The sequence below is a fragment of the Harpegnathos saltator genome, unplaced genomic scaffold (assembly GCF_003227715.2).
Source record: "Harpegnathos saltator strain DR-91 unplaced genomic scaffold, Hsal_v8.6 scaffold192, whole genome shotgun sequence".
NCBI classification, from domain to species: domain Eukaryota; kingdom Metazoa; phylum Arthropoda; class Insecta; order Hymenoptera; family Formicidae; genus Harpegnathos; species Harpegnathos saltator.
The window spans coordinates 63,679-90,647 of NW_020229975.1; the positions used below are offsets into that span (position 1 = coordinate 63,679).

The 26,969-nt window shown below is 39.1% G+C and overlaps 1 protein-coding gene across 5 annotated transcripts in view; it reads right to left on the minus strand.

Moving 5' to 3' along the window:
- The window catches only part of 5-HT7 (5-hydroxytryptamine receptor 7), a 70,190-nt gene extending 47,948 nt beyond the window's left edge, over nt 1-22,242 (minus strand). For 2 of the 5 annotated variants that reach the window (XM_025297892.1, XM_025297891.1), the window contains exon 1: nt 21,925-22,242. In XM_025297892.1, coding sequence (XP_025153677.1) covers nt 21,925-21,972 — 48 coding nt within the window. In that variant the 5' untranslated portion in view covers nt 21,973-22,242. The other 3 variants (XM_025297889.1, XM_025297890.1, XM_019845488.2) reach the window with 3 other exon arrangements.
- Nucleotides 22,243-26,969: the final 4,727 nt, after the last annotated feature.

Consider the following 26,969-nt stretch of genomic DNA (forward strand, 5'->3'; position numbering starts at 1 on the left):
CATCGTCGTCGAGCGGTAATTACGTGCGCGTATTTGCGTTCGGTAACGCAATCAGCTTCTACGATCTAACAATTGATACGTGCGCGAAGCGACGGACTGCGTCGGATGTTTAAGGAAGCTACGTACGTTGCTGCACACGGGAGTCGTTTTGATTTTGTTTGCCCTACGTGGATTGAAAGTGAATCGATTTCGGTGAGCTCAATCATCGAACACGCGGATACGGATATGGAAATACGCTCAGGCTAACACACGTAAATACGAGGCTGCCATATAAACGCGGTATGAAATGTCGCTATCGACTCAATGAAATGCAAGCTTGTGCGCGAAACGTCGGTAGTGGAAATAACAAATCTTACATAAACGTCCCGTAAATACCGGGGGAATAATCCGTTCTCTCTCTCTCTCTCTCTCTCTCTCTCTCTCTCTCTCTCTCTCTCTCCCTTTCTCTTTTTTCTTTTCTTTGTTTCTATTAGCCCGCGCGAACAAAGGTATTAGCGTGAGCGTAACTCTTTATTGGAATTTCAATTTGTCTCCGGCGTTCTACTCTCGGGAGATCGTTAAAGCGGAATTGATTCGATTATTAAAGTCTGTACAGGGGAACGGAGCGCGAAAGAAAATCGAATTGAAATTTTAATCGCAACTGAGAGTTTTTACGACGATAAGGAAACGGTGTTTACGATGGGAGTTTTCACGACGATGAGAAATTTGATGGCACATAGGTGGCGGTTGAAATTCAGAACAGGTTTCCATTATTTTCCAAATTTCGATTAAGCATAGAATATATGTACAGAATATATGTACGTTGTTTAATGTCGAGCGAAATATTAAGTAAAACAAAGCTATACAATTTGTACCTGAGTGAGAATTCAATGCCGTTTAAATCGTTAACCGCTCGTCTTAACGAACATTCAGACGACTCTAAGATCCTATTTCACACGAAAAGTTATACGTAATGTTTCAAGATACAAGTTTAAGTGAAGAAACTCTAAAGTTTCTCTGTCAAATATTCGTTCTGTCTCTTGAAAATATTTCAGAGATAGAAAAGGAGTTACTAGCTAAGAACTCTTTCGGAAGATGCTCAAATTCTCGGAAAGAAATGTAAAAATGAAATGATATTTCTTTGAATGGACGCGCGAACAAAAAGATTATGTTTGAGGTCGCATAAACTCGTGCGTCTGCTTATCAATGTTTTACGTTGTATTTCTCAGAGAGTTGTATTTCGAGATTACCTCAGCGAATGTTCACGGCATGCTTATGAGCTTATTACGAATTCTCCATAACTTTGTAATACGATCTTCCGTTTTTGCGATATAAAATAAACTTTTCAATTTTAAAGAGAATTTTAGATGGATAAAAAAGTTATATGTGTTTTGCAAGTTTAAATAAATATACACGAGTGTGCTTACGTACAAAACAAAAAATAAGATCAAGAATCGCAATTAACGATTTATCTACAATTAATTTGTGCTATGTCTGTCTGAAATCGCTATTCAGTAATTTTAAAGTAATTTGTTGTTGCGTTTGTCAGTTTCAAAGAGTAACGCTTGCACAAACGATAACGTCGAGCATCACCGAACTATCCGTCGGCTGTCTCCATCCTCGGAATGGCTTATGAACATACCGCGTACTATTACGGGATGCGCCATTATGCATATTACATTCATGACAAGTATGTATAGCGAGCATCACGACGTGGTATGCTCTGTACCGATTTAAGTTGGGGCACATTAGTTCCGAAGTTCGGGTCGCGATATTACTCGGTCTTACTTTCAAGTTGCGTAATAAATCATTTCCGACTAGAAAATTTATTCCCTGTTTCTGTTAAGTTTTTTAACTTTTGTGTTCTTTAATTTTTGTAAGCGCTCATATAGAATAAACTGTCAATCTATCTAGTTTTTAAATAAAGATAAGTCATTATTTGTAACAGCAATTATATAGCTATTCTGAATCAGTATAAAGATAAATTTCAGTTTAAATTTAAATTTCAATCCAATAGAGAGAGAGAGAGAGATGTTATTTATTATTTGATTCAGTGGTGACGTTGCAGCAATACTGAAATACAGGTAAAATGTAAATTGTCGTCTTTTCTTTAATTCATTGACCAAAATTCTAAAGCTACTACGATATAGTTTGCCGGACTTTGATTATTTAACGTGGAATTGACTCGCAGATATCCATTCTCGATTCGTATATACTTCGGTATAATACTTTAACCTTTGGATCTATCCGCTACAAATTATACCGCGGTGTGCGTGCATGACAAAGGTTTTACGCGATTTTAATCTACCCTCTTTATCGAGTGTGCTTTTGTCTCTATCTCGATACGAATAAGCGCACTTTACGAACATTTGCGGTAGACCATTACCGTCTACTGTATTATGCGCATCGTCACATCGATAACGAGTACGGCGGATGCACAATCATTTATGTGGTTATAGAGTGATCTAAAGTTAAAATAGTCTATCGCGAAATCACTCATGAACTTGACCCTACAATTCAAAGTGCTTTCAATAACGCAGTTGCCTTTATGCTTAAAGATTTATAACCTTCAAGTCATCTTGATCCATTTTTTCGGATTCATGTCTCTCTTCTCGTTTCTTTTTTATCTGGTTTTTTGCAAAATATTCATATGTAGTCGAAAACATGCGCGAAACTCAACACTTGATAAAATTAATATCATCAAAAGCGAATGCTTAAAAATATACAGAGATTGTTATTAATTTTTCCATTTTTTTCCAAAATTGATCTTCTCGGAAATGAAATACCGTATGGGAGAGTAATTTTATTCTGTACTTTCAATTCATTTCACTTGACTGTTCTTACCACGACTTGCTGAATATTTTAACGCTCATTGAATGCGTTTACATAAGCGATAAATTACGTGCAAATTATATCAGGGAAAACGTTTTCGCGCTATTGTTTCGCTATATACTTCTGGATTACTGTATAATAGGTCATAATACAGACTATTTATACGAACGTGTTTTCTCTTTCAAGCAAGGACACAGAGTTTTCCATATCAATTTTGCATAAGTACACAGATTTATCGTGCAGAAAATTTTAATCCTTCTATTGCGCTTAAAAGGAGTGTTGGTGTGTTTCCCACGTTATTCTCTATCCTGCTATGAATATTTATGATTGCGATAAAAGCTTCCACCATAGTCATGTTTCAAGGATGAAAGTTTCGACGCAAAATTCGACCGTTTTCACTTAATACCTTTGTCGTGATAATGAAAAATAGGAAATAAATGAAAGACGCCTGCCTTCTTAGCTCGGGGGAACAGCCAAGATCAATTATGTGAGGTGCGTCATTTTTGTGGTAAACTTGCTCAATTCCGTACAGTTTATATCTAGTTAAGTTATACTTAAGTTCTCTCTCACATTCTTTTATACGCCAAAATAATATTATGAAACAATGTTTATACAAAGCTCACATATTAGTATATATATATATATATTATTTTTGAATATTAAATAACGTGTGTACAGTGTATTTGCTTCACTGCAAATCAATACATTTTTTGAAACTTATATACTTTAATCAATTATGAATCGTTTCTTCTTCAAGGACGTCGAGAGAAATGATCGTTTATTGTGATTTTTATTATAAACTTTCTAAGCTAAATCAAAGATCCATCATCGCATAGATCGAAAGCTCAGTTTCGGATTACCCTATGTTTATTTAATTTGGTTGTAAAACGGATATAAGATTAGATACAGAGATTAAATATGAGAAATGGCTTTCACGCGATTGACGAGTGAAATTTTCGTTGTGCGGTCAATTATCGCAACTAAGTCAAGCAATAGCCGTTTTAATTCTAATATCGTATACACGGAAAACGCTTTATCGAGCTTTATTTTGCGGTGCGACAGGCTAGTCTCGGCTCCGACCGAAATTAAAAAACGACGTGGCTAGAAGCGACCATCGAAGCATGCGTGCAAACCATTGTGTCGTCTTAACAATCGTTTGCCTTCAAACAATATCAGCTATCGACTTCATGAGCGCCCCGAACACTCTTCCAATATTTGGCACGTCGTGAGTTCAAACTCTCGGATATGAAATCCGGTATACTAGCGAACCATCGTGCTAATGGATGGGCTTGCCGAGTCTCACCTTATCCACGTCTATTACTTTTCACTCTCGCCAATTATAATTGACGGTCTAATTTCGATCACGCCAGCTCATATCTCACGTATGGAAATGCTCGCTGCATCTCATTTTAAAGGAACAACAGCGGCGAACTCTGCGGTGTGATTATGCTGTCAGCTTCGATATTGCGTGTGTTATTAAATCTTCCAGTTTCTACCAAGCGGACGGAAAAGAAGGAAGAGTGATAATGAAATTATATCAAACGATTCTTCTTCGGCGTTTAAAGGAATTTAGTTTAAAGGAACAGAGAAAGTTTTGCGCTCCGAATCAAACGCTCGTATCGATTAAAAAAGCTCTCGACGTTCGGTCGAATTCAAGCAAAGTAAGGTAGAGATAAACTCACTCGTTGAATTTCCCATTGCCGCAAGTAGAGCGACACTCATCCATAGAAGTAGAATATAAACTCACACTTTCGCATTATCTATAGTAGCTCACGACGACAGGGCAGTCTTCGTTCCTCTTGTGTCAGACGAGTGTTTGAATGATAGGATCGGAGAGCTTTGTTTGACACGGGAACTCACATCGCGCTTGCACCGTCGCGTTGGTCTCGCGCACTCGAATGAAGTTTCATTAGATCAAACGGAGTGCCGAGTCACTCTCGAATATAACGTTACAAAGCTTCGTATGTGGGCAGGTGTCTGCTAAAAATTCACACGAATCGAGATTGACCCGGGGATAAAGAATATTTTACATTGTGCTATCTGCTTTTCTCTCACTCGCCTCGAATGTAGCCTCGCCAAATAAATGATTATTCCGGTTGCACCGAAGATATATTGTGTATTACATTATATATACAGCTTTAAGCGGGCATTTAATCCAAACCAGCTCTGTATGTTACATTGGCGCATACAAATTCGCAGTGACTTTTACGACTGGTTTTTACTATTGTTTTCGGTGTTGAAAATACACTTGAAAACCATTATGACGCAAACGTTATAGAGACCTCTTCATTATCGGGAATATTAAAAAGCGTGTCCGCTCGTATGCTGTGCCCAAAAAGAAATGTCACCATTGCTGAGAGAATATTACATCTAAAAGCTATTACGAACACGCATTATCGAGATTACTGGTCGAAATGTCTAGCTGGAATAATTAGAGTAGTGCGTCCTTATGAAAACGGCTTGGATATTGGCGGAAAACAAAATTGAGAAAAATTGAGACCGAGTGAGAGATACGTTTTAAACGAATGATATATTTTTAATATGGAAAAGCAAATTTCTTTCATTATTTAAAAACTCGACTTTTAAAGTAATGAATATATTTAAAGTAATGAAATATATTATGCTGATGAGATTTAATAAGTTTTGAAGTCATAACAATGCAAAAATATATGAATAAATGTTACATAAAAAATATATCTACAAAGATAGATATGCACAAAATCATACTTGCATATAAGCACGAAAAATTCGTATTGTGACGCGTGATATATCCAGAATTCCAGACAGATTAGCAGAATTAACAGATTTAATAAAATTAAATGCAAATATAAAACAGACAATATAGGCAAAAGGGTATACAAGCAAAGTAAAAAATTAAGGAAAAATATTTCTCGGTTTTGGTCTCTCACGTAATTTTCTTTTTCCATTCGGTAACTTTCGATATAAATTGCTTCAATTGCAAATATCTTTTATATTATTTATTAACGCCCTTTGTCCGATTGTGACGTAAACGAAAATTTAGCGAGGCGGACATCGCGCAAAGACTGTTCTTTGTTTGACAAAGTTTGGGAATGTTATTTGTCGAAGTTATGGAAACGAACGAACAGAATTGAAGGATTTATCGATTCTCGAAAGTGATAACGAGGTAAATCCAGCAACGAGTTAGCAGCTTGCATTCTATGGAAGTTCGCGAATGCGAAGCGGCTTTCTCGAGCTCTCAAATTAAATATCTCGATTCGTATGATAAACCGAGCAATGGAAAACGATGTTATTTCATTGAAATTGAGAAGGCTCTGCTAAACCTTAAGCCTACCTTGAATGTTTGTACAATAAATAAAAAAGCATTTGGAGATAATTTTACGTGCGCAAGAAAAATATCGCAAAACATGTAAAATATAGGGATTATTGTTTTCATTCGTGTTACATCAAAGAGGAAGATAGCATTTTGCGATCAACATTCTATTTCGTAATTCTAATTAAATAACGTAAATATACCTTTCTTATCTGCTTTAGGATAGATATTGACCTGGATGGTTCGGAATGTTTCTATATTCTATATTCTATGTTCATTATATAAGCACGAAATTAGAAACTCTTACAAGTCATTCATGAACTTTTCAAATGTTTTAAGATACTGACGAATTTTTGGTTCCGAATAACATCCGAAGAAATTCGTGTCATTGCAGAATTGAATAGTTTGAAAACTTTCGAGACAAAATTCAGCCCGTTCGTCACCATTTACAAGATTTCGAAGTAATCGAAGGTTTGATATTTTAGATTGATACAAATAAGGATTGCCTCAAGAGAATTAACATAGCAACGCAGTAAGAGTGATTACGAATCCCAATAATACGCGTCTGTCAGCTTCGTTTACTTAAATAATTATAATAATTAATTGTCATAAGAGCGTCTATCAGCTTCGTTAACTTAAATAATTAAAGATGCTCGTTAAAATAATTATATTTCTGTGGGGAGCTGAACGGCGTACCGAGTACCAAGTCCTCATTTCTCGAAGGGGATTTGCCGGTAGAAAATATTTAAAATTCATAAGAGTGAAACATTTTAGTTCCAGAGATTAACTATTTATCATAGCGGAATTTACCGAGTCATCTTTGAGTAAGATTTTTTAGCACTTTCGCGATAAAAATAATAAATTTTATAATTCAGAGATAAAAGAATTCACGTTCTAGATGGAATATCCTGCCCGAATGGAAAGATATATCGCCAGTTTTTCCATATTTTCTTATATTATATTTGTTGTCGGTTTTATTATATACACGCACATAAATGATCGATTATCTCTTTGGCTTTGCTTTAGAGAGAAGAAAAAATTTACACAATAAATTATAGAATTAAAGTACGACAAGATGATGAGTAAGATAGAAACATAATCAAGTTAAATATTAACATTATTGTCGGAGAAATAATAACAGTAATAGCGGTAGTAATAATATTCAACACAGAATCATCCTTCGCTACATTTCGCCCATCTTCTTTTCTTCATTTAAATCCGAGTATGATCCATGATGTTTAATTTATTTGTCGAAATGGAAGTGTAGCGAAGTTAATTCCTTTAAACCGATAGGCGGTTGGACTTTGATGTATTACCGCGGCTACGGCGTTGCCGTCCGCTGATATTTTATGTATAACGAAAGCGAGCAGTCGACCGACGAAAGCGCTCAATAATATTTGAATTTCCGTCGTACCATTAGGGTAGTAGTACGCGGGCGATTTCGATTTAGCCATTGCGATAAAAACAGCTGCTGCATCGCTGCTGACTTCGGGACTTTTCTTTCTGTTTAATTAATGCCAAAGGTTACGCCCCCGTGCGTGAACTCTTACATGTCGTAACTTCACATATCGAACTTTTAGAAATGCCTCTATTACTCTTTCTCTAGATAACAGATAAATTAAAGTAAACAAAAGTAAAGTTACTCTGTTCTGATTTAATGGCAATTTAAATAATCATTACAATTTCATTTGAAAATATTGTTTTAGTCCAACGTTCATTTGAAGAATAAATTTCACTTCCTTCTGAAGATAGAAGTTAACATTGACACTTTCGTACTTCAGAAAATGCTCAACTCTATTACAGATCAATTATCTCAAGCAGTGTACGATATGTACCGGAATTATACCAACTCATACGGAATTTTCAATTATGTTGCTTTTACATTTATATATTTTGCAAGCGTTGCAATCGTTAATAATTTCCTAAATTTCTCATATGCACTGAGAGAAAAGTATATGATATTTGGAATTATAATGATATAATAACTAAATTATAATCCGAAATATCATATTTATAGTAAGTATTACCATAATATCGCTGATAATTACGATATAGGCATAATATAACCAACCATATCATATTTTTACTAAGAATTATAGTAAGTTAAATTAAAATTATTGTATGGATACAAATATAAAATGGTAGGTAAAGTAACTCTTTTATATAGTCAATATTAGCAGAATATTTGCTAAATGATGACAGATGTAACTATATGAATATTAAATCTCACTATATTTGTAAATGAGAAATTACCATATATATGGTAAAAGTAATTGAACAATTATTGAAGACAATCATTGACTATATATTTGTGTTTATTCTACTATATTTTGCAGGTTCCACGAACTATAAAACTATGGTTGACGCCAAAATGAACTATAAAATATAGTGAGATTATAGTTAATTCAACTATATTTTTCAGTGTGTGCATTTATATCGCGATTACATTTCGTAAACAGATATGTATCTTGTTAAATTAAAATCAATATTGCGAAGGTAAATGCATTTATTACGTAAACTAGGAGAAGTGGATCAAGTCAAATAATAAACAAATATCGCTTCCATTAATTTATAATTGTAAGACGAAAAATACAATTCTTTAGCTCGATCAAATGCTACGATGGACAGCGTAATGGAGGTTTCAAGCTTCGTCAGCGACTATAGGAACACGTTGACACGAGATTATCGTGCATTTCCCCGGCCATTTTATCTCTGGCACCTCAAAATGCCGATGTGCAATATCTCAGACAGGATTACAAGCACATAACTCTAACAGTGCGGCTTTATAAAGTTTTTGACATAAATGTGATGAATTTTGCACTCACAGGAAACATTTATTCGCCGGTCAGTGGTGTATTGTTGTGTTATAGTTTCTATGTTACGTGTAACCAACCGGAAAAGAAATGTACGACTGGACTGGCGGCCATAAAGAACAATACGCTGTTTGTCCATTGAAAGTGATATAGGTCCAATTCTAAAACGTTATATATTTCAATAATACGTCTTCTCGATCATATCACTAGCGCGCGCATGTATTTTTATTTAAAAAATATATTATAGTAAATATCTATTTTGGGGGGAATCATCTCGTAAAGAAATAATTCGTTAATTGTATCGAATATTATTTAAGTAATCTATCAATACATTCACAAATTTTCTGCTCCGTCCCCTCTCCCTTCCCTGGTTATCCAATAAAATTCAATCTCTCTCTGGATAGATCTTGTAAAGCGTATTCAGTTGTACAAGCAAGTTTAAATTATTATTCGCCTAGACGAGGTGTGTAACTGCAAAAGTTACAAATTCCTCATCTTCAACGTCAGTTGGTGCGACATCAAGAAAATTCGCTCCAAAGAGGAAGAGACTTGCTGCATTCCGACGTCTTGGAGGAGGATCTAGTGTTCGCATTACAATGACACTACACTTCGAGAGCCCAAATAGTCGAGAGAAGTTTGGACTTTTAAAACCTGTCCTTTTTACAAATTTTCAGTTGATCGGGTCATCCATCGATTTAGAGAGTTCAAAATAACCCGCTGTAATTTTTATCGGCAACCGATCTTTCTTGATTTAAAGAATTTCCGGAGATATTCGCGAGGAATCCTTCAGCCGTGTAATCCGGAAATTATAGATATTACAATTTTCGAACGTGTCGATAAAATTAAAATCGGTGATTTCTGAACATATATTCTGGTTACTTTTATTAAATAAATTAAATAAATTGAACTCATAATTCTTTGTTAATGTTAAAATAATAGAAGATAGAGCCCTTCCCCTGTTTCGCGGGCAGACAGAAAAGAGCGACAGCACGTTAATTAAGTTCGAGTATTTTTTCTCTTCTTTATAAAATTTTTAATCTCTCCCAGATATTAGTTTTCGTCGTTAGCCATTATCTCGGGATATATCGGCAGTGTTCGACATTAGGGATGACGGTCATCGGTCTCTGGTGAAATTCAACAAAGTTCCTAATGCACTATCGATCCTAATAATGAGTCAAACTTGGTCAGACGTCTTTCTCTCCTTCTTCCCTCTTTAACTTAAACTTTCATCTTAATACTTTTATAATCTAGTGGCTAAAAAAGAACCAGTTAATACAGAAAGAAATACTGTGACACCGTTCAGCGATAGGAGTGACTTTTACATCTTAAGACAGTAAATTCCAGAACAAAATAATATTTTATTATTCCGGAAGGAGAGGAGGACAGAATAAAAATTCACTCAAATCTGTCGACTTCCTACCAATCTCTTCAAAGTAATCAAACGACGAAAATAATGAATAACCGCGATAAATCGAGAACGCTTGTTTTTCTTCATAAAGAGATATATCGTCAGCGGTATATTTTCTTCGTTCTTCGTTTTCTTTCGTTCTCAATATCACGTACGCTGCCGAATAGACTGTGCGCGCGCGCGCGAGCGTTTACGATCGATAACGGATATGTTCTAAGATAAACTTTAAGCCCTTTCAGGCACAGCACCGATTTAATAACTTTCAACCCGATAAGTCTACGCCACCGTTGCGTTGGTTCGATCATATTTTTCTGTGGCCACGCTTTTTTGTCTTTTATGGCGAAAACTATTTTAAACAATAGGATTGAGGTGAAAACTTTTAAATTCTTGACGATATAGCCAAATAAAATGATGCTAATATACTGGTAGGATTACACTATCGTTCTGCTCAATAACTGTTTGCAAAATATTTTGCAATGGTTTAACTGCGCGCTGTAGTTCATCGCAATGTTCGTAGCGTCGACAAGAAGCGCAATGATACGTCCGTATCATAATTTTTGTGTTTATAAACACTTTGCACATATTACATGTATTATTGTCAGAAAAAATGTAGCCGCGTCAAGAAGAAATAGGATCCACGTTGTGATATATGCACGCAAGTTTGATGGCTACGAATATATTGCACCGTACAACGTACTTTTCAGTGATATGTCCGATATACGTAGTATATTAGCCTGTAATCGCGCTAATTAACATTGCGGATTAAGCGTTTGCAGCGAGTGCTTGTTCATTTTACTGCGAGCCGACACTACGATATGACCGGTCGGTCGCGTGCTTCGAATATTACGAATGCAAATACGCGGAGTTTTCCGCATGTGTCACTGCGATAAATCTGTCATAATGCTGCTGGAACGCAATTAACGGCGGAGATCTCGCGAATAGCTGTAGAATTTTGCGCACTTAAAGCGCGCTCGCGCGATTGTTATTGTAAAAACGTATCTCACCAGAGCGAGACAGAACGCGACGCACGCGCATTTTATCGTGCAATTTAAACGCGCAAAATGCAAACAGAAAAAAATTTGCAGCACACATTGTTGCCGAAAAAGTCGAGGAATGAATGGGGCACTAAAACAGTGATATATGACGCCATCGGAGTATCGCAACAAAAACTTTGTTATGAATTTGGAATTCGTTGTGCATATGCCGTAAATGTCAGACAGGACAAGCGCCGTGGGCAGCACGGTATAGTCAAATAGCGTTTTAACGAGGTTTTGAGCGATCGTAAGTTTGTGGAGAATGAAGCTAGGACATGATGGACGGAATGGATATAAGATAGACGAACGAGAATAAACGACGTAGCTTGCGAAAGTAACTTCCTATTTAAGCTCCCTAACTCGACTTTGTAATTGAAACCGTCTCGCGTAACTTATTTTCATTTAATCGGGTTTAAAGTTATTAAGCGCGATATTATTAGGTACAGTGCAGCATATCTTTGTTAATTAATTCTCAAATTAATTCCCGTTAAAGTGAGCGCTCTTTATCGTTTAGAGAACAGTCAGCTCCTTGATGTATTTCTTTCTAGGGAGGATTCAAGGAAAGATTTACCTGGCAGGAGAAACTTCTCGAGGGCGCATTTTATGAAAAACATCCTCCGAGGGTCCTCCGAGGCTGCATTAGTGTATCGTATAACTTATTTTTCTAATTATAACGTATTATTCTAATTAAACGAGATCGATCCGATGTGGCAATCTTAAGTGGTGACAGCTCACACAGCAGCGATGTTAATAGTTTTAATATGTTCCAGCTCCAATGTGAGCTTTCGTGGGGATTCGTGAATACGAAGTCCATGTGGATTACTGCAGATCTGTCGGAAGTTAGTCCATCTCCAGCATCGCGGTGCGACGCAACATGTGCTTATATAATAGCGTAATATATCGACCTATGCACAACGCAAGTGTCATCCGTCCGGTTTTGAAGGATACATTGAATTACGGCGATTCTCGGTGTTCACGTCAGGAGATGTGTTCTAGCTTAACTCACGAAGGATAATGCAGGCTTCTGAGTGCGCAAATACGAGTGTCGAATTTTTCATTGACCGAAGAACTTTTTTTCATCAGGAGACATTAGGAGAACTGAAATGATGATGATGAAAACACGGTATATTGTAATAATTTAAATGTTTGCACGAGAAAGGAGTTCTATTATTTTGAGGTCCGTAGATACCGTGCTATAATTTTCAGGCGATCATTATGAAGCAACCTCTACAATCACAGATGCATATTTTATATCATCCATTATGGAGTAATTAATGAATAATAATTAATGAATAATCGATAGCATTTGGAATTCAGTACATACATATGTGGGAAAATATAATTGCTCATGCAGCTGAAGGCGTGCGAGGACCATGTCTCCTCGCATCGGAAGTTGATGGTTTGATACGTCGTGATAGGAATGTATCGTGTGTAATCCGTGGATCACTTAATCCGGGATTAGGGTTACGATGTGCTGCACACGACGACAATAATTAATGTCTTAACCGTAAAGTAAACCCGTACCGCAATATACTGCAGTCCCAGAATGCATCGATCCGTTATACAGCCGTCCTTTAATCGCGTGACTCGGAAAATCAATTACATCGTTCATTTCAGCTGGTTATCGAGACGTAGCGCGTACGGCATCGGCGTGATGGTCGAGGAGTTACTCGCCAGCGGCAATAGTCCATGCTACTTGAGCGATATTTGCGATTAGGAAACGACCTCAAATGCATAGCTCTCTACATACGCGTGCGATCTTAAATGTTAATCTAAAAATAGAACTTCGTTAGTGCCGGACCGACAACATCACTCTCTCCAATTACTATATTGCCGCGATCCTAGAATCAACTGAAACGATCGCTACTCGAGTCTCGTGTCATATCATATTTTGTATGTTTTATTATATCTCCGTAACAGCTATCAACCACAGTCAAACGCGCGATACGCGTAACAATCCACGCTGATTCGCCCGTATTTCGTGTTTCATGCTTAATTAATTCCAAGCCATTGAGGTGACCTGTCTAAAAGGTCAACCGTCTCATTCAATTAATTAAGATGTTCAAAGGATGGCTTATGCTGTCCGTGAAGAAATGCATAAAAAGAGAGACCGGAAGAAGGATATTCTAAGTGAAGGTTTGAAGCAAGCGTTCTCGATTAAAACGTTACCGCTGCCGAAGAAAATCGCTCTTTTTCCCTCGCACGTGAGCGCGCGCTGAAAATGACAGGATACCGTGAAATTATAATGAAAGAGATCGTCAAGATAAGGTCGGCCGCGCGAATCTAGGAACTCGATTATTTCATTAATCTTCCTGATTACACCCCGTCACGCTATCGAAACAAATCTTTTTGCCAAGTGCGAGCTGGTCGAATCACGACAGTTAGAATCCTTGTTTACTCTCTCGCATTGCCGTTCTTATGTTGCTGTGTGTACACTCCTTTAACTTTATTTTATTCATTTATATTCTTCTGATGTAACAAAATATTTACCGAGCGACTGAATTTAGCTCCAAGTACCGTCGCAAATCTTAGACCAATTGAAGTACTAATATAAATAATACGAGCAGCGTAATAAAATACCTGATCAATGACATGAGAATTGCAGATATTTTCAGACTGCGACATTGATGTATCTCGCATTACCGTCGTACGTCGCGTAGTTTTGTAAAAGTCACAGTTATCAAAAGCGACCAACACAAGTCAATCCTTGAGTCCACGGATTAAAACTCTTGTCTAACCACTAGCTTCTGATAAAATTACCGCTACACGATTCAGACAGCAGTGGCAATAGCAAAAATAGCAGCAGCAGCAGCAGTAGCAACGAGAGGCTGGCCCTGGGATTAACGGCTATTGCTCTTTCATAAGCCGATCGACTCTCAACGGAAATGACCCTCGCGAATTGCTTCTGCAATTTTACGTAATAGAGGAGGGAGCGCGAAAGGGATTACCTGCGAAAAAACTACTCGCTTAAAGAAGTCGAAGAGTTCTGTCTACGAATGAAGGACGGCGGATAACTTCCTAATACCTTGTCTCTCCCTCTTTTCTTATTCTCTCGTTAGCTCACGTTAATTTGCGCGTGAGAGCGATTGGATATTAAACTTCAACAAATTGCCGCTAGTTTCACCAGTTGCGCCGAAAAAAATTGAAAGATAAAAAATAGACTCGCGAACATCGCGGACACATTCGGTTAATATTTACTGGGCAAACATCGAATGTATTTGCTGCGCGCAACCCCGAAATCCATGTACATTAAAATCGATTGGGATCTACCCGCGGACATGGAAAAGCTTTTTTCTATTTCATTTCGTGTATATTCGCGATATTGCGCGACGAGGGTGTCGCGCACTTTCGCAGCGTCAAATTTTAACGACGCACTATTCGATGAATCGGCTCATTTTAGTTTCAGCGAGAATTTAGCAGAAGTCGAGGTCGGGTGAGGCTAAGTATAGAAGACGAGCAACAAGGAAACTTTTAACCATTTCATATAGAGCACTTAAGAAGGAAGGTCCAAATATATAGTAATCTCAAACCGTTGAAATGAAAAAGGTGTGTTGCACGACGTGATATCTGCGGCAATCTCCTTTTCTTTCATGGAAGGAAGAAATATCGGCGAGAGCTTCTCTTCAATGTAACGTACTTAACATAAATGTTCCGTTAAATATAATCTCCTCGCTGATTTTTATATCCTTTTACCGACTGCCCGAGGCGTAAGAGGCAGCTGGTCGTGTATAAAATTTTATTAAAATTCACCTGCCGGCTTTGCTTATGCTGTAATGGCATGGTTAAGGGCTCTTTTTTCCCTTTCGCTCAGAAAAATATGCTTCGACGTACATACACTCATCGGACATTGTGTGAACAGGCAAATGAGATCGAGAATGAAATCGTTACAAAAAAAGAAGAATCAGAGAATACGCTCGTTCAAACAATATTCCGTGGATAAGTTTTTTATATCACGAGATATTTGCAATAATTGGCAGACCGAGATATTCATTAGAATGTGGAGTGAAATGCACAAGAATCGGATACAAGAAGTTCTTAGAAGCAAAAAGCAGATACATTTCTCAAAATAATTAAAGAATTACACGGAATGCATATTTTTTATTCTGCAGCCTCATGACACTATAAATGCAACAATAAATGAAACATGCTTGCTAAAAATTGAGATCAGATTTTAGAAAAATAAACAACAGAGGAAAATCGAGTCGGATCGATACCTTAAAGACCTATTAGGATATTCAGAGACATATTTAAGAGAAATAATATTTTAAGTGTGTTTTTTGTCCAAGTAATTTAATTGCAGTATATTGTGTTCAATTTAAAATACCACCTACATTGTCAATGTAGATAAACTCCTCTCTGGAGATGAAAATTTTTCAAACAGACAGAACTGTGACGTAAAAAACTTATCGTTCCTGTTGCTTTCCGGAATTTTCTTATGAAACGTGGCGCGTATATTCCCCTTCGGCGTTCAATAATATATTCATGCAATCCTCCCGCGAATCCCATACACCATCTACTCACCCGATAAAAATTGTAGTTTAGCGCTCAGTATGGCGAGTAGCGTCTCGTTCTCGGACTGACCAAAAAGGGCTGACAATTTTTTATTCTTTGGAAAAGCTCCCGTTTTCGGTGTATCAATATTTGATTTACTATAGCGCGAAGGGAAAATGCGTCAATACCGCATTCCTCTACGTTGTGCTACGCCGCGACCAAAATAACAATACGCTGCCGTTATGCAAATACCAGCGATATTTCCGGCTGACGGAGGCAGCGTCCTCCTTTCCTCTCGTTTTTGTTTTTTTTTTGTTTCGTTTTGTTTTTCAAACGTTTTTTTATGCACGCGGGCGATGTATTCATTCCGGCGCGGTAATATTGCAGATCACAAATCGTTCATCGTTTTATTTCTCTCGCCGCTGGCTGCAAAGGAAGTCGGGAGGCTGCACTTTCTCGCAAAATATATCGATCGCACTACCGATATATTAATATTCTATGGGGTGCAGCAGGAGTGAAGGAAGGTATTACCTGAGGGCGAAATAAATAATCACATGAGGACACATGAGGTGCGCGCTGTGCGCAATTGATGTGATGGGGGCATATCGCACGCCTAATTAAAATTTCTATTAATGCAGATTAGCTACGAATTTATACATGTGTGAGTGTGTTCTCGGAGAGCAAGACACGATCGTTATAAAGAGATCACGGCGGCTTTAATTTCCATTCAACTCGTGTCAGGATTGTTAAAATAATTGTGGCGGAGAGGAAGTCTCCGCCGTCGCCGTCGCCGTCGTCGTCGTCGTCGTCGTCGTCGTCGTCGTCGTCGTCGTCGTCGTCGTCATCGTCATCGTCGTCGTCGCCGTAATGAGACGATGCAGTTGCAATCGACCAGATATAATTTGGAACGGATAAGAAATAAAGACAATTTTACGAGTCATAAAAATTCACACATAATTAAAAACGAACAAAGTCTAAATGTCTCACAGAGTGAAATTCTTGCGTTTTGTCGCGCGCATTGAACGTCGCGCCTATTGATTTATCAATTTTTTCCTCAGAGTTCTATCATTCGCCCGCGTCGATTAAAGTGTCAGACGCAATGACGATTCGCGTTTCTACCTACCGTCGGATGTTGCGTGCTCCAGCGCTTGTCAATAACGTATCCGCCGAAATGACGAGGACCTACGCTATTTTAAACGCGCCCAAAGAGACATACCCTTTGATTTTATCACGATACGCACGATTCTAATGTAGAAATGCTGAACTACGTAGGTCTGCCATCAACATGCTACCAATCCAGAGACATCTAAGGATCGCATATTTTCGTACCTTTGAAGAAGGATAGCCTGGTGGATCTCGACAGATCGAAAGAAAAAAGACTCGTATTATTTGAAATGATGCTACGCGTCTCTACTTTGTAGCGCTGCGCAAATCCGCCGGTGGAGATATATCGCGATACTATATATTCGTTCATAATGCTTTGGACTACTATTCGTTTATAATGCATCGCGGGCATATCTGACGCTTCGTAGGTCCGCCTCGCCTCGTTCGTTCTTCCACTGGAAGCTTTACATTTTCCGCTATCTCTATTCTCAGTGTAGTTTACGTGTGCAGGCAGCGGTAACATTGAGAGATACGTTTAGTAATTTACGACACGCGGGACATTCCCATAACAATGGCGAAATCTTACGCACACGGACGTGTCCGTTGACCGTGCCGCTGCAAACAGCGAAACACATAAAAGGCAAGGACGACGTAAGTACCAGTAGCCAGGCAGTTAACAATATTTGAACGTGACAGAGATGTCGGTCGGGATTGTAACGGGAGAATTATCACTCGTTAATCTGAAGAGAGAGAGAGAGAGAGAGAGAGGGAGAGAGAGAGTTTCGAAACACAGAGAAAATGCATAGGATGTAGAAGGAAATATGAGAGCGGATATGCACGTCGTCTAACGCGAGCCGGACGTTGCATCCATTATTCGAGAAACGCACAGACAAAGTTTAACTTCTCTCTGTCCTCGTATCAGCTCGCTATAAAAATGAGGGAGGAGACCGCTCTTTGTCACGAGAAAGTTGTAAGCTGTAATCTCGAGCGTTTTTATGCGCAGGAAGATAGAGAACGGAATATTACTATGCAGAGTCATCGTTAAATCTATGTATGATCTCGCTGTTAGTAGGAAATGCACTCTCGTGTGTACAGATGTTTTCATTTTTGCAATCCTTTCATCGTAGGCTCTAACAAAGCCAGGTTCTAAAGCTTCAGCAAGCAGTTATTCTATCTATGTACAGCGGTACAACTCTCTCTCTCTCTCTCTCTCTCTCTCTCAGTCTGGTTTTATATATATAAAATAAAATTAGAGAAACACTTGTTTTTTCGTCATAAGTTGAACCTTCGTCCAATTTAATGACGTATGACCGTTTATCGCGCAAAAGTTTTTGTAATTTTGTGCGACTGAGATGAAAAAGTGTTTTGTTCGTGTTTAAGAATATTTTGCTATCGCTGTCATTTTGCTGTTGTCGTATAGTATTCGCAACGTCGTTATACGACTTTGAGAACTCGAGCAACAATCGCTGTGATTTCTGGAATTGAGAATATACTGAGGAGTCTTGGAGTGTGTACACCGATACTAGAAACTTTCTTCTTTCCGGTAATTCCTTCACAGCTATTTTGAAGTTGGTATCGCGTCGCACGCAACGAGCGGGTGACGAGGAGTGATATTGCATTCGCCGTAAAGTCCTGGAAATTTATTAAGGTACAAGGATTTACCGGTTGAGTGACGGGACAAAGTTTCTTCGCTTTATTAGAAAGTTCGATGCGTGAAAAACCTGATTGCGTCTTTAACGATGTAACAACGTAGGTTTCATTCACGTTTTCTGCAGAACGATAATATCTCGGATAAATCCGGAAGCCGCTAAGCCGCACCGCGTCGCTGTTTTTTCTGGCTCAACTGCTTCGATCCCTCATTTCTCTCATTAATAAAATGCTATTAATCTCATAACTCGTAAAGGAGAGCAGAGAATACTCTCCCTTTCTGTTCCCGCGTGAGCGCACACGCTCAAAACCGTGTTTCATCTAACGTGTTTCTTTTCAATAAATAAGCACAACTGAATAATTCGTGTGGCAACTCTTTCGAAATATTCAGATACAAATTGCTCCGTAGAATTTACAGGCGCGTGTGATTTTTGCAGAGCATTTTTTTCGTAACATGAATTTCAATAAATCCTTGCGTGGATTTAGAACACGTGCGTTAAAATGGAAAAATGCGCGGCTGCATTAATGGCTCAGTGATATGAGTTAGCGATGAACGACGTGGCGCTACTCTGCGCATGTAGCCTGACGTATAATGATAATTAATAGTGCCATGATATTACCATGATATTTCCATTTGTTTCGAAGCTTTCGTGCCGACGAGATTGTCGCTGAACACGAAAAAACGACTAATTGCTAGTTCTCGCAAAATAAATCACTCTCCTGAGTCTACGCGCAGAATAATTTCTGATAAATGTAATCGCGAAAACGTGCTTATGTCTCTTCGGAGTATAGTCTCATATATTTTTTCTAATAAATTCCCGGGCCACGTTCGTTTACTTTTTTCTTTCATTTTCCCTACTATTCCACTAATATCTAAACAATAATCTGTTTAATTGCTCGATCGAACGGCAATGCAATTGCGCCCTTTTACCAGAACACAAAGCGGGAAAAGAGTTTTGCGAAAGTAATATCCTCGGTATGTCTGATCCATGGATGCGATTTTATTGACTCTTTCACGACTCGACTTTACGCAGTAGTAAACATTAAAGAGATTTTAATCGATTATTTCCGCGTTCTTCAATGAGCGTCGTAACGAACCTCTGACCCGGCCTCCGCGTATAGACTCTCGGATATAAATACTGCAACGTACGATTATGTGCATCCTCGAGCCGCGCAATCGATGTCGGAATTTGCGAGGATGTAATATTACTACGTGACTTTACATTCTAGCGACTCTCAAACGATCTCTGTCAAGTTGAACATTGAGTGTATATGTTTGTTCAAAGTACATATCATTTATGCGGCAGCATAAATCTTGAATGTAGTTATGAATAATACTTTGAAAATTCAATGAATGGTAAGCTTCAACGAAGAGTTTTGCAATTGCGCAACACGCTTAATATCCGTAACATACGATATAATATTTCTGTCCAACAAAGTTTTCGGGTCGCGGTATCACGTTGAGATACGCTATATTACATCACGGGTGCTTCCCTTGTACATCCGTATACATTATGCTCGCATTATATATTATAAACTTTAATCAAACAGTGAAATCATTCGACAAGATAACGATCGTGCATGACTGGAGGCCTAAGGTACCGCCAGCGTACAGACCGCTTCGACCGCTGCCACGTATTATACGATTTGAGAAGGAGAAAGAGATAGAGAAAGGGGGAAGGGGAGAAAGAGAGAGAGAGAGAGAGAGAGAGAGAGAGAGAGAGAGAGAGAGAGAGAGAGAGAGAGAGAGAGCGAGAGTGAGAGAGAGAGAGAGAGAGAGAGAGAGAGAGAGAGAGAGAGAGAGAGAGAGAGAGAGAGAGAGAGAGAGAGAGAGAGAGAGAGAGAGATGGAGGGAGAGAGGAGAGAAAGAGAGAGAAACGGGGACTTACGAGGTCGATACGAACCAATTTCCTCTTCGCCACCGCCGTTGCACTCGGAGTGCGCGGAGCTTTTATCCTCTCCCTTTTGCCTAAGTGTGAGTTTCCCATTACAGACATAGAGAGTGAGAAAAGAGGAGCGAATGTGAACGAACGAGTGAAACGTTTATTAATGTCTTAGGAAGAGGACTCTAATGAGCGACAAGCCGCTGAAAATACATTTGAGGGATACTTGATACAAGTCAATTTGAGATAACGAGAAGTGTACAATAGGAGCAATAATAATAATAGCCACGAGTCTCAGTCGTGGTTTCAGCGATTATAAGGATTGTATATCCTGATAAATTAGATTTAACAATATATTATACCACTGTGTGTGATTGTTACCTGAGAATGCCCGTGTATAAAAAGATTGAAGTAAAATATTTGAAAAATAAAGACGGAAAGCAAAAGTTTGCGATACCGTAGAATAGTGTAGAGAATGAAAATGGAAACATTAGTATAAAAATAAATATGAAATTACAAAGCAATACGAGAAAAGAAATACGAGAATACAGTGTTACAATATAAAAGTTCGATCGTTATTGCGTGGTTAAAAAAGTTGTATAAAGTACTTTTAAAAATAACGTCCAAGTTGGAGAAAAGCAAGCGGATTTCATATGGAACATGCTAAATCGAGAAAGGAGTACTGAAAGATTCTGGTAAAAACTTGTAACAATTGGCGTGAAGTGCAAAGTCTTAAATGAAGGAAGAAAAAGAAAGAGAGGGGGAGAAAAAGAGAAAGACGCGTCTATTGTTTACAATCTTAGAGTTCAAAGCTTCATCATTTGACAACATGTGGATACCATTGGTTACTTTCCCAAGTTTTTACGTATTTTGGAGTAGAATATTGGAAAGAACGAACTTAGAAAGCAGAAAGCGCCGTTCGGCGTTCTAATGGAAATAGACATCTGTGAGAGAAAAAGAGAAAAAGGAAGAAGAAGAAGAAGAAGAAGAAGAAGAAGAAGAAGAAGAAGAAAAAGAAGAAGAAGTAAAAAACGACAACAAAGTCTAAAAGAAAAGCTTTTAAGAATAAAAAGATACTTAGAAAAGATATTTAAAAATAAAAAAAAAAGGTAAAATATATGTTATAGAAAATGTATGTTTAAATTATCTGTTTGCTTATTTGTCCTTTGGAAGAGGGTCAGGATTCAATTGAAATATTTAATATACATCATTACGCCTCCAAACAGCTCTTCTGTTATTCACAAACAGAGGCACTAATCTGAAATTTACTTCTTATCGCTTCTCTCTATACATTTAATGATTAATTATACGTCTACGAGTGCCTTTATTATCTACTATTTGAAACGTGTAGTATTTTAAGATTAGTCAAGTTGTGCCTTATGAAGCATATTGAAAATGGAGAGAGCAGGAGAAATGGAAGACAAAAGAACGATTCACCTACCGACTTAAGCTGTCGCATATAATTTTCACGGTAAACCAAAGGAGTCATGATCCACGTTCATCACCCCATCATCAAGATCGACCGATGATCTTCTTCGTACCAGCTCACTCATGGGACCGCCGGGAGTGGTAGCAGAAGTAACAGCAGCCTCCGATCTTGGTCGACGCAGGCAAGTCGTTCGATCACGCATCACCAGACAAATAGAGTTACACAGCACTTTAAAACGCGTCGCCGATGTTGATGCTCGATCCCGTACGAGTCTATCAACTTTCTTCTTCCTCTCTTCCTTAATTGTTTAGCTTCCCCTTTTTCTTCTCCTTTTCCTTCTTCTTCTACTCCTTGTTCCTCCTTTCCTTCTTTTCTTCCTTCTTCTGTAGATGTCTGTTCCTCTTGAAACACAGTACCACAGTTTCTCTTTTCCACCAATTATTTTTCTTATCTTCAGTTTTTTTGTCTTCTTGTTACTCGCTTAACTTTTTTTTTTTTATTAAATTGCCCTCAGTTTCAGATTAAGTGGTTATTATCTTTCATGTGCTATTATTTATATATATCAGTAATCGAGACTGGACTTTTCATCAATCAAGAAGTACTACAAGTGGAGACGATCCCGAGTCGAGGATGTTTTCTCCCGACCACAAACTTTCCTTGTCCTTCTCGCGTCTTCTTCTTCCCGCGATGGTTGTACTTTGCACCCTTATTGCTTTGAGTCCAGACGCGGAACACTGTATGATCAACGTGCACTGACGACCATCTAGCGTTTTATCGTCGACTTATCGCCTTCCTTTATGCGGTGAAAATTTCGCGGGGAATTTCACCCTTCCTGTAGGACGCGCAACCGCATGTCCTGTTGCTCCGACTTTTCAGAGCCGGAGGTGGCGATGCTTTCGCGGAAGGGCGACCGTGTTGGATAACGTGGGGAAGGGGGTGGATCGGTAAATAGAAAGGGGGAGAGAGAGAGAAAGACAGAGAGAGAGAGAGAGAGAGAGAGAGAGAGAGAGAGAGAGAGAGAGAGAATGAAAAGAAAGAGAGAGACGGAAGAAGAAGAAGAAAATGAAGGAGAATAGACAAAAGTGAAAAAGAGAGAGAGGGGGAAGGGGAGAGAGAAACTTGCGTAGACACTCGCGATTTCGCGAAGCGTCGCGACGTAATGCAACGCAACACCAGGCCAGCTGAACGTTCGTCGTGCGACTAGACTGTGGGGTTCTTGCCGTTGACCCGGAACTACCTCGCGGCGCGCTTGCGCCGCGTCGCGAAATTACTCGCCCCATCCGGAAAACCAACCTGCCGACGTATGGTGCAATATATCTTTGTAACGCCCTAACGTGCGTAAAAATTACTACTCAAAATGTTCAAACTCACTCTCATAGAGATGGTCGGGACGATGCCAATTGAATTCAGATTTCGGCGTCGCTCCTACAAATACTCCAAGCTCACCGGAATCCGAACACTTTCATCTCCAAAACAGGCTCGGGTGTCTCCCTGCGTCTCTCATGTGTCTGATGAAAATCGAAAAAAATTCAATTGCCGCGCACCATCCCCCGTCCGTTGAAACGATGTTGAACGATTGCAATTGTTCTAATTGGCTGAAAGTGTCACATGAGCTTCGAGAAATAATTGCATTACATGGAGATAATTATATTTCTACATAAAGAGTGTATATTTAAAATTTTTTTCATTTTCTACATAAAGTGCGTATATAAATTTGAGAAAAGCCCAAAACACATATAGACATTCAGGAGGATGCGCATAGATGAGCACACAAATGTCTTTACTTCTCGATGTCGAACATTTCAAGCCTCCGGTTTTCATGGCGCCGGCGGTACGACCTCGTTGGGGAATACAATTTCTTCGCGCGAGGATGATATGGCAAATTTTTCGGCTGATATTAGTGAACATTCGCAGCAACAAGTGTTGGAGAATCGAGATAGAAGGGGCCACGAGATGCGACGCCACAGTACCGCACGCCGAATTATCCGCCATTCGTACTCTCACCCACCTTGTTGAATACTCATTGTGTTGCTCTCGTTATCATTGCGGGGCAGAAATCCACTATACGTTGGCGCTGAAGTGACTCTCGAGCGTGTGAGCACATTTCGATATCGCAAATGGGACTTCGGGCTCGATTAGGGCTCGTGAATAATACTAAGCGCGACAAAATCCTTCAATTCGCTCGCCACGTGGCATAAAAGACGTATATCGGGGCGATAAATAGCATCAATATACGAGTAAACTGTGCATTCGGCTACTACGATACACTCAAATCAGTCCGATATTCCCCGGCCACCACTGATTATTTTGCAAATTACTCGATTAACGTAGTTTCGTCATCAACAAACATATTATCCACTGCGAAAATCATTAACAGACAGAAGGTAGCGATTAATTGAGGACTATCCGCGATTTTCGTTTCGGGTTTACTCGAGTATTCCGATATTAGTATATTGGAAAATTTGTATCACAAGCCATAAGTATTTTAACCCGCAAAACGAGCGGATTTATCCTCCTATCGTTCTTGCTCGCGACAATGTGCACGCATTTCCGAGAAGGTAATTCCTTGTAGTGTTCCAGCAAACTCGGAAGCTATAAAAGCACGAGCTGCCGTTAATTTCCAGACTTTAGGCTACTGTCGCGACATACCGGTCGTTAAAGCGAGCAATCAATAAGCAAGCCGAATGGAATTATAAAGTTTATGCGCGCGAGTTCACTATGAATCTCGCGGTGACTTTGCCCGAGAAATTTAAGGCAGTTTCGACAGCGAGCGACAAGTACAACGCAAGCACGTACTCGTCCGCTTTAAACGTTTAGTTAAACTACTCGCCTACGTGGTTCGCAAACTTGCGTGAGAAGATTAAAAGGCCGAGGCACTTTATTTACGTTTCAACTATTCTCCCATTGCAAAGCGCAAATGTATTATATCACAAACTCGGGAATGCAGCGAAGGTGTTTCGAAAATATCCAAGCTCATTGTTGTCTCATTTTCGTGTCGCTAATTTCTTACCTCGCTGTATGTGTGGCTTATATCTATCGCGGTTAATGTTGCTCACTCGGTGACTTAGCGGAAGCTAGTATTATGAGCGGTGTACCATATTTTTGTGTCGGAAACGACTATAATTTGCGAATCTTCCCGCGGAATTGTGTGGATTACATTCAGATCATGGTCGACCGGTAGGGATTCGTCCCGACTAAACGCCGGCATTCGGATTTCGGAATTAATATCACGTTCCGGCGAGTGTCCATCAAGATTACATGCGCGGATATCTGGACAATCGCAGTGTGGACGTAGAGTGCGTAGTGCGTTTCGATGTACCTGTATTCGTCGCAAAATTGATCCCTGAAATTCGAACCATTCGGCGAAGCCGACGGAACTACGAAACGATATGCCTGCGCGATGATCGCACGCTGACGAACGAAAAGCGAAACCCACCGTTGTAGTATCTCCATTGACGGATCGTCCTTTACGATACAGAATGTTAATGCGACTGTGCGGATATTACTCAATTTGTTTTCGCCTCTTCCTGCTGATTTCGAATGCGATATCTTACGAATGTTCGAATGCGAAGTCCAGAGAAAGATCCGAGGATGACGAACAGTATTGTGCCAAACCGCTGCATCAGTTTGACGTACGTTAGCGCACACGCCTCTCCTCTCGCGGGATGTATTCCAAAAGTTTCACTAGAGTCGAGAGTACCGATTGTCCATCGCTCGATTCTGTGCCAGATAGCGAGATCAGATTAAGACTCTTTTCGCGTAGCATTTCGACGTCGCGATTGTATTATTTAGTTGTCGAAAGTAAATCCGACTGCGATTATATTTTTCCGAAATAGACGTGCATGCATACGTTCGGATGCGTCCGTGCTCCCACCATCGGAAAGCTTATTTTTGCGGATTTCCCTGAGTTTCGAACAAATCCGTGCTTGAAACTTATTGATCCCGCTGCTGGCGGTTCGAAGGCTAGGCAGCGCCACGCTCGAGCGCGTTATTTTTGCACGGAGTTTGAAAATGCGCCGCGCGTCACAGTGCTTTTGACTGAAATTAGAACGATATCGGGTGAACGAACGTAACATTTCGATCAGACATGCGACATGAAAACCTAATGTAACTTAGCAACATCAATCTTCCCGAGAATGAACGCTTGAGTGCGAGAGACATTTATTATTGCACACACTTCTGGCACACTTGTTTTTCTCACGCGGATTCTTTTCTTTCTTGGTTGAGGCCGCTAGTTGTAGAAACCTCTGCGCAAATCAAACGGTAAAAGCGGATAATTAAAATAACGACGTAATTTGATGAAGAATACGCCTGGTATAATGAGTCTCCGTTAGCGAAGTGGAACTGGACGCACAATTTTCCGATAATTTCGCGTGTAGAGACTTTTTCATGCATGTAGTCCGAAGCGTAACGGAGCTAAAGTAGATTTTGCGATGCGATGAAGCGCATTAATCGAGTCCAAGAGCACGGGGCGTAAAACTCCTACATGCGAATTCACTGGCGATTTAATACACGCATATCACTCACTATTTGTCGGTTATGTGTTTCTTTATTAATTCGCTCATTCGTGCTATTTGCACGTACAACGATATCTAGCCTTTTACAGATTTAAGGTACGTTGTGTCACCTTTAGCGAATGTCACACGAGCGAATGCGTATGTATGTGGGTAGTGATAAAAGTTTTTAATTAGAGAGTCAGATTAAACACAAAGATTAGGTTTCGAAATATCAAATACCTGCTGTAATATGTCAAAATTAGTTGAATTATCTCAAGCAGCGGGGGGTTTTATCTCATTACTTCACCATTATACCGTATAATCTTTTTATATTATCGGTGCCATATATATATATATATATATGTATGTATGCATATATTTTGTATGCATATATATGTATGCATATATTTTCGATCCTATTATATATGACGTAAATTTTGAAAGAGGATTTAACGGATGCAGCATTTTTAACCCGACAGTGAAAAGTTGAGAAAAAGGAATGAAAGACCGAAATATTGTAGGAGGATTACACGCTTGAATATTGTAAAGCCGACGTACCTG